At 32.7% G+C, this 8,535-nt stretch overlaps 2 protein-coding genes across 2 annotated transcripts; one reads left to right on the forward strand and one right to left on the reverse strand.

The window, feature by feature from the left end:
• Nucleotides 1–5,981: 5,981 nt before the first annotated feature.
• Nucleotides 5,982–6,792, reverse strand: LOC129908631 (uncharacterized). The gene has a single exon (XM_055985317.1). It carries the CDS (start codon nt 6,788–6,790, stop codon nt 6,065–6,067), a length of 726 nt encoding a protein of 241 aa, XP_055841292.1. The 5' UTR covers nt 6,791–6,792; the 3' UTR covers nt 5,982–6,064.
• Nucleotides 6,793–7,061: 269 nt separating this feature from the next.
• LOC129907569 (uncharacterized) lies at nt 7,062–8,116 on the forward strand. Its single transcript, XM_055983848.1, has one exon. It carries the CDS (start codon nt 7,348–7,350, stop codon nt 8,071–8,073), a length of 726 nt encoding a protein of 241 aa, XP_055839823.1. The 5' UTR covers nt 7,062–7,347; the 3' UTR covers nt 8,074–8,116.
• The last annotated feature ends 419 nt before the right edge of the window (nt 8,117–8,535 follow it).

The raw sequence follows: 8,535 nt of genomic DNA on the forward strand, positions 1-8,535 counted from the left end.
TGTAGCAACCCTGCAAGTTGCATATTGCTACTACTAGTGCTGAAGCACACACAATCCTCATAAAATTACCATATAGCATATTTTATGCGCAATTTGTTTACTTTCGTTAACCATATACCGTACGTTCTGAACCGCACAACATGAGTAAATTTCACAGAATAAATTGAAAACTACATAGACTCAAGGAGGATGAAAGAATTAATTTATTGTTCACTTGATAAAAATGTAAAAAAACTAAGTGTGGATTAATTAATTTAATAATAGAAATTAAAAATATCAAATGAAATTCATTTATATATACTGAATGAGAAGTATAACTTCAGTCGCGTGTACATGTGTACACACACTCTTTTTTTTTTGTTTGTTTTTTTTTTTCTTGTTTGTTTTTTTTTTTTTTTTTTTGTAGAAAAGGCAACACCGGCCGAGAGTGTAAAGAACAATAGCATTGGCATGCATATATGTACGCTTTATGACTTGAATTGACGATTTAAACAAGCTTGTGTTTTGTGTTTGTCTTAAATATTTAGCATTATGATGCCAATATAGGGTTTTAAGGGTTTGAGGGACTGTGTATGGGATGGATATGGTGAAGAGGTGGCCATGATGGTAGGGGCTTTAAAATCTTACAGCTCGTTTCATAAATGGTTAGGTTTATTGAATTAAAGCTATTTAATAAAATCAAACTTTAAGACAAATTTTTTTGTTTAGGTATTCTTTACAACATACAAATGGTTTTTTTTTTGTATTTTAAAGGATTGTGGAGGTTAAGACTTTAAAAAATGATGGGTACTTTAAATTTAGGTTACGTTATACCTCGTAAAATATAAATAAATTTTGACTTTTTGATGCGTTTATGTGGTCCCGAATCCCGATAGAATCTCCACAGAAGTCCTTAAAGTGATCATCCAACCATGTCCCCACTTTCTGTTGAACATGTTTAAAAGCTTTCTCCAGGAAGGCATATCTTTCCAAAGAGCTATGGAAGAAACAACGGCTTATACTTATCAGTAAAGGCAAGGGAGACTCGAATTCTCCATCAGTATATACTGCCCATAATTTCGTAAAGGCCCTAACTACAAAATTTTCGATTTTGATTTTTTTGCATATTTGGAGTTAGGGCATTGTCTCTGATTTATCGTCATTTATTTTTTTAGCCTAAGTCTTCAAATACGTCCGAAAATTGAAAATGAACATTTGATTTTTTTCATTTTTATATGAAATTTGCGATATTACATTTACTATTTCCCTCTATAACTCAGAACTAAGAAAAGTGTAGTTAGGGCCTTTACGAGATTATGGGCAGTATAGACCTCTATTATGTTACAAGAGAAAATTCAGGACCTGCAATTTTTTGAAGTTATACTTCTTATGGGAGGGTGGGTATGAAAATTTACTTTTTGACAAGAATGTCAAAGGGATTATGACGCGATCACCCTGGGTAGCAGGGCTGTCGTTTCACCTTTAGAGTAGGCAGTACTTTAGTATTTAAAAATGCAGTACGCCGCAGTACGGCAAACATAAAACACACAACACGTTGCAAGTTACATGTTTCATGTGGCAAGTTGCATTTGGCAAGTTGTATGTGGCAAGTTGCATGTGGCAAGTTGCATGTGGCAAGTTGTATGTAGCAAGTTGCATGTGGCAAGTTGTATGTGGCAAGTTGCGTGTGGCAAGTTGCATGTGGCAAGCTGCATGTGGCAAGTTGCATGTGGCAAGTTGCATGTGGCAAGTTGTATGTGGCAAGTTGCATGTGGTAATTTCCATGTGGCAAGTTGCCAGGGTTGCAAAAAGCTCACATTTCAGCTCAGCTCATAGCTCAGCTCAAACTTAAGCTAGGTACCATGGCTGAAAGTGAGCGCCCCAACTTCCAACGCCTATATCTCGGAATTTTGATGAAAATGAAAAAAAAATGTTTGATGCCAAAAGGTAGCGGGGACTCTAACCTACATTTGGATACAACTCTCATTCCTGTAGGTCCACGCATTCTCAAACCGGGAGAACTTAAAAGTAAAAAAAATAGGCGCGATTCTGAAAAAAGGCATGATGTGGTGGTTTAACATGGAAGGCGATTTTTTTAAAATCTGACAATGTGCAAAGCGTAGGCCCATGACAAGCTATCATTTGGCATCACTCAAAAAAATTGCTCTCAATCGGTTTAGCTTCTAGAAGCGTTCAAAGATTAGGGGATTTTTCGAAAACAAAATGTTACCCCAACTTTCAAAGGCGATTTTCTCGGAATTTTGAAAAAAGTCGAAAAACCGGATTGTACCGGAATTATTTTTTATGATAAAAAAAGAAATATTTTACTAAAAAAATAGAAATATATTTACTATCAAAAACACCAAGAGAAAAGATCACGAAAAATTATCTGTCTTATTTATATAAATATCTATGTGTTAAAATAATTCCATTAATAACTAGAACTAAACATCTTAAGCTATGGTGTTATATAAAAGTTTAAAATATCTTCATATTTTATTATAAGGGCAAGTATTGGTTTCGTGTAGAAAAAAAAAATCGAGGTTTTAATCAAAACCAACATTACGATGATGGAGAAGATAAAAAAAGTGGTTTTCGTCATGCCGTCCGTCGGTCTGTGCGTCTATGCGTCCATCTGTACATCGAGCTAGGGCCTAAACGGATGGATGGATTTGCTTGAAACTTGGTACAGATGATTTTTACGTAATTCCCTAGACCCGTTTTTTTTTATTTTTTTAATATCTCCATTTTAACGCATACCTCCCATATAACGTTTTCGAGGTATTGCAAATTTCTCGAAAACGGCTCTAACGATTTCGATCAAATTTGGTGTGCGGAATACTCTTATTGATTCTAACAAACTGCGTTTTTAGTTTTTCTCAAAAAATGCGGAGAACGGAAATATGGCGTTGCCGTTTTTCAAAAATTGACATATTTTTTAAGTTCATATATTTCATCAAAGCATTAGTTATATTCTTTAAAATTTACAGAGATCATTAAGTATAAGATGTTAAAAAAAATATTTTTAAAAACATTAAAAAAAAAAATTTAATTTAATTTTTAAACTTTTGCTTTTTTTTTTTTTTTTTGATTTTTTTTCTACAAAATCTTAAATTTCCAATAGATATTTAAGATAAAGATACTGTGAACTACAAGAGCAAGTACGTGCGACCCAGTCGTGCATTTTATTTGTTATGCTTGAATATTGAATATAAAAAATTACAAACTCAATAAGTATTAGCATGTATGAAAGTAAATGTAGTAAGTATGCAGTGAATTTGTCATCAGTAATTGGATTTCTAACGATCCCCAATGCAGCATCGTGTTTGGTATTCAACCGAAACGAAATAAAACACAATGATATTTTTCGAATAAAGTTCTTTCTTCCATCAATTCGATTAACAATCCAAGTAATTTCATCCTTTAGCTCAGGTTCAATTTTATTCGCCACTAATTCTTCTCCCCCAATAAGTTCACATTCAGAAAATTCATTCTTGATGCCCTCAACTAATAGAGTCTCAATTTGGGTATCATAAACAGCAACAAGTTCATCATCATCGCATTTAGTTTCAAATTCAGCTTTGTTTTCGTAATATCGCTGATGGAATACAACACCACATTTTTTACCTAAATCAACAACCTCATTGTGATATTTTTCGAAATTCGCTGCTGCTATTTTAGGTATTTGCTGTTGTTGATGTCTTATTTGTTTGTCTTTAAGTACGATGGTTTTTTGCAGCACTTCTATTTTTTTCATTAACTCCTCAATTGACGTCATTTTTGCTCTTTTTTTTTATTGTTTTGTTTTTTGAAGTTATTATTATTATTTCAGGAGGCACTATTTTTCTTAAAATTGTCTTTTTTTTATAATATGTTTTTGTATCTTCGGATACAATACTAAAAGGAATTACTAAAGCACAGCTTTGATTACTTTTTAGAGTTTTTTTTTATATCAGAAATTGCACTCTTTTTTGTTTTGTTTTTAACGTCACTTTTTTTCAACCTTCACTTTTTTTTTCAACCGTCACTTTTTTTGTAAGTTCTTTTTTTATTTCTTTTTCTTTCTTCGGAAAGAAAAAGCCCCGACTGCGCCAGTTAAGTAATAATTATTAAAATCAAACAAATTGTTTGGTGGTGGTCTTAAGACTGACTTTATTATTTTCTATTCTTATTCTCTAAGGTTAACATTTATTATTTATGCTGATTTAGCAAAAGAGGTTCATCGACGCAATTGCTGCAATAGCAGCACGGAATTAGTCAGCACCTTGCAATTAATTCATTATTAATTGTAAGTAGGGCTTTCTACTTCCGTTGCTGTAATTGCAGAATAGAGTTCGAAACCTCTTGAGCTAAATGTAGGGTAGATGATACATAAAGGTGAATGCCTTGATGTAACAGGTGGGAATTTGGCAGGACAAAAATAAAAGGTGGTCACACAAAAATTCTTTATAATTGTGAAAATAAATTTTTTTGAATTGTGAATACAATACTTATTCGAATTCCTCGGAATATTCTACATCAATTTCATATATGATTTTCTATAAAATAGTTAGACCGAAAAAAGTTCTAGCGACATGAAAAAGTATAAACCAAATTCACAAAAAAGAGGTGTGCCTACAAAGGGTTAAGTCTCTTCATATAATTAAAGCGATACAAAAAAAAGTTGTATAGCAGAGTTGTAGAGAATTTTAAGGTGAATAATCTTTTATCGGAACGTTTTTTTCATAATTTTGATAAAACGTGCTCGAAAATTTAAAATTGTCATTTTTTTTTCGTTTTTTTTTTTTTTTACTTTTTTGGCTTGTAACTTTTTTAATATTCAGAATATCGAAAAAGTGTTTTTAACATAAAAGACGCGAAATTTAGTTGTCTACGTTTTTCGTGCATACAAATTTTATGTAGCATAAATAGAAATCGAGATATTCAACAAACACTAAAATCCAAGATGGCTTCCTAAAGGTGAATTTCGCAAGTGTGAAAAATCAGGGTAATGATATCCAGCCAATTTTCGGAATTGGAAAAATTACCTAATAAAAAAGTAGGATTTCTTAAGAAAATAAATTTTATCTCCATTATTTAGGGAATATTCTCAACAATGTTATACCATTTTGAAAAGAGAATTGAACACAACAACTTTTAAGGTAACTTGCCGAAACATCGTAGTGCATTTTTTTTTTACACTACGGTTCATTGACTTAGAGTCATGTAAAATTTTTTAGTAGGTACTTAGTTGGGCAAAAAAGTAATATTTGCTTTAAAACTGATGCAGCTGAGTTAAAATTTTTGAATGCATTTGCTAGCAGGGTTATTCGGGCTTCCGTAACAAAAGAAAAAACTGAGAAAAATTAAGATTTGTAGTCACGGCACGGCACATAAAAAACCGTCACAGGGTGACCATTTTTCCGACTTTTTTTCAAAAGCCCATAACTCCCAAAATATATGGCTACGATTTTTTTAATTATTTTTCTGATAACTGTCACCACCTACCCTATCTACCGTTTTCACCCTGTATATGAACATCATAAATGCACTGGACTATATGCTTGGGAAGCTATTAAACAACGACTTACAGTGGCTGGTGAGTGGAACTCCAGAACCACGCGGACTATAAATCTTGTCGTATTCGAAACCCTTGATTAGTTAAGAAGGAATTCATACAAAAATTATAATCATATAATTTGTTGTCAAAACTAGATGTGAATTGTAAGACTCCAAAGAGTAATTTTCCATAGTGTTAAACAGTATATACAGCCCTGGCAAAAAGTATTAGGCACCCCAAAAAAAATTATTAAATACTGGAAGTGACTGAAGCAAATTGTACAAACTTTAAGTATTCACAGTTAGAAGGCTTCAGTATAATGCTGCGTCATGCATGCATACTTTTGGCCATGGCTGTATTTGTTATGTCATATTTTACGAGAGATATAATGAAACTATATTTTAGATAACATTGTACTCACTATAAGTGTCTTAAAAGTTTGAGTTTTCATCTAAAAAATTCATTTTAAATGCTCACCATAAATGCAATATTTATTTAACCAAATATGTAGAAAATTTGAAAAAGTATTCGTAAGAAAAGTAACATTCAATAATAATAATAATACAAATAATAGTAATAATATGGTGCATTGTTATTATTATTACTAGCGACTATATTACTGCTACTCGCACCAATGTTCCTCAACTTTGCCTTTTCAATTGCACTCAAATGTTCTGCCTTAGCCTTGCTAACTTCTAAAGTGTCTTCAACTTGTTGTGGAAGTCCAATTATTGTAATTCCCTGGTTCTTAGCAGCTTCAATGGCTGCCAAGTGTTCTGCCTTAGCTTTGGCAACTTTAGGTGTATCTTGAACTTGTTGTGGTAATCCAATTGCTACTGGAACAATTTGTTGAGCACCCGTCAATCGTTGTTTAGCTTCTTCGATAGCAGCAAAATGAGCAGATTTTGCAGCAGCAACTTCAAAAGTATCAGGAATTTGTTGAGGTAGGTCTTGGGCGGAGAAAATTGGAGCTTCAACAGGTTTTGGCAAATTGGTTGCAGAAGTCACACGAAAACCATTAGCGTCAGCAATGTAATTAACCTTTTGAACAATGTTGTTTGAATCAATGTAGCTGTATGATCCTCTTGTTGTTCCATCCATTAATTTGACTTCCTCCTTATTTGATAAAAGATCATTGTATCCATAAGAGTATTGCCCGTTTCCATCTTGAGAGTGATATTGATTTGAAATATATGGTCCAGCAGGAGTCAAAAAAACTTGACTAGCAGAGGTAACTGCCAGAAAAGCAGAAAATACAACATACAATTTCATATTGGAAAAAACTACGAATTCAAAAACGCTACTAGCTGCTGTATCAACTAGTACTCGCCTCGGAGATATCTGTTATACCAAATTCAATTGAAAGGCGTATTTATACCAATATGATAATTAACAAAATTCACATTGATCATACTTGGCTCTGGAAATACTACTTTTCACTTTTTGACAATTAAAGAAATGGTTGATCTTTTTTGAAAGGTACAATCACATTCTTGAATAACAAAAGGGCACTAAGAGTTCATTAAAAACCAGTAACAATTAATGAACTCTTAGTGCTCTTTTAAAAGTGCTCCTCTTTTGTGTACCCACTATGATTGCGCCTTTTATAAAAGAGCAACCATTTAGTAGATTGTAGAAAAGTGAAAAGTTGTATTTCCACCGTCCGCTGTCAATCAAAGTGATTGTTTGCTTCTTTAAATTTTGGTATAAATATAACTTCTAATTGCATTTAGAATAACAGATAACTCCGAAGCGAGTACTAGTTGATACATCAGCTAGCAGCGTTTTTGAATTTTGTTAAACAAAAAATAAAGTATTTTTTTTTCAACATGAAATTATTTGTGGTATTTTCTGCTTTTTTGGCAGTTACCTCTGCTAGTCAAGTAATTTTGACTCCTGCTGGACCATATATTTCAAATCAATATCACTCTCAAGATGGAAATGGCCAATACTCTTATGGATACAATGATCTTCTATCAAACAAGGAGGAAGTTAAATTATTGGATGGAACAACAAGAGGATCATACAGCTACATTGATTCAAACAACATTGTTCAAAAGGTTAATTACATTGCTGACGGTAATGGTTTTCGTGTGACTTCTGCAACCAATTTGCCAAAACCTGTTGAAGCTCCAATTTTCTCCACCCAAGACCTACCTCAACAAATTCCTGATACTTTTGAAGTTGCTGCAGCAAAATCTGCTCATTTTGCTGCTATCGAAGAAGCTAAACAACGATTGACGGGTGCTCAACAAATTGTTCCAGTCGTAGTTGGATTACCACAACAAGTTCAAGATACACCTGAAGTTGCCAAAGCTAAGGCAGAACACTTGGCAGCCATTGAAGCTGCTAAGAACCAGGGAATTACAATAATTGGACTTCCACAACAAGTTGAAGACACTTTAGAAGTTAGCAAGGCTAAGGCAGAACATTTGATTGCCATTGAAAAGGCAAAGTTGAGGAACATTGGTACGAGTAGTGGTGATATTGTAGCCACTAATAATAATAACAATGCACCATATTATTACTATTATTTGTACTATTACTATTATTGAATGTAACTTTTTATACAAACATTTTTGATGATTTATAATTTGGTTTAATAAATACCTACTGTATTTTTGGTGAGCATTTTAAATTAATTTTTAATTGAAAATGCAAATGTTTGTTAAGATAACGGGAGTAAACCCGCTTTTTCTTAAATTTAGCTTCCTTAAACTAGTGACAAACTTAGTAGCTAATGCAGAAAAATATAGAAAATTACTCTTTGGAGTTTTATAATTCACATCTAGCTTTGAAGAAAAATTAATTAAAAATCAGTTTTAGCTCATATTTTGCTTGAGGACCCCAATAATAATGACAAGAGGTTTCAGAGCTTTTGCGCTATAATAGCAAATAGCATCATAGACAGAACGAAAAGATAGATCCATCAATCATAAAAAAGGACCTAATAGTCAAGTTTTTCAACCTTTTCAACAAACACGCTGATTTAACGGTGAAGATAGCAAACTTTTAGC

Source organism: Episyrphus balteatus, chromosome 1 (genome assembly GCF_945859705.1).
Source record: "Episyrphus balteatus chromosome 1, idEpiBalt1.1, whole genome shotgun sequence".
NCBI lineage: Eukaryota > Metazoa > Arthropoda > Insecta > Diptera > Syrphidae > Episyrphus > Episyrphus balteatus.

What these genes read in the sequence shown, in the direction of transcription:
- LOC129908631 (XM_055985317.1), bottom strand. Translation starts at nt 6,790, where the DNA reads ATGAAATTGTATGTTGTATTTTCTGCTTTTCTGGCAGTTACCTCTGCT.
- LOC129907569 (XM_055983848.1), top strand. Translation starts at nt 7,348, where the DNA reads ATGAAATTATTTGTGGTATTTTCTGCTTTTTTGGCAGTTACCTCTGCT.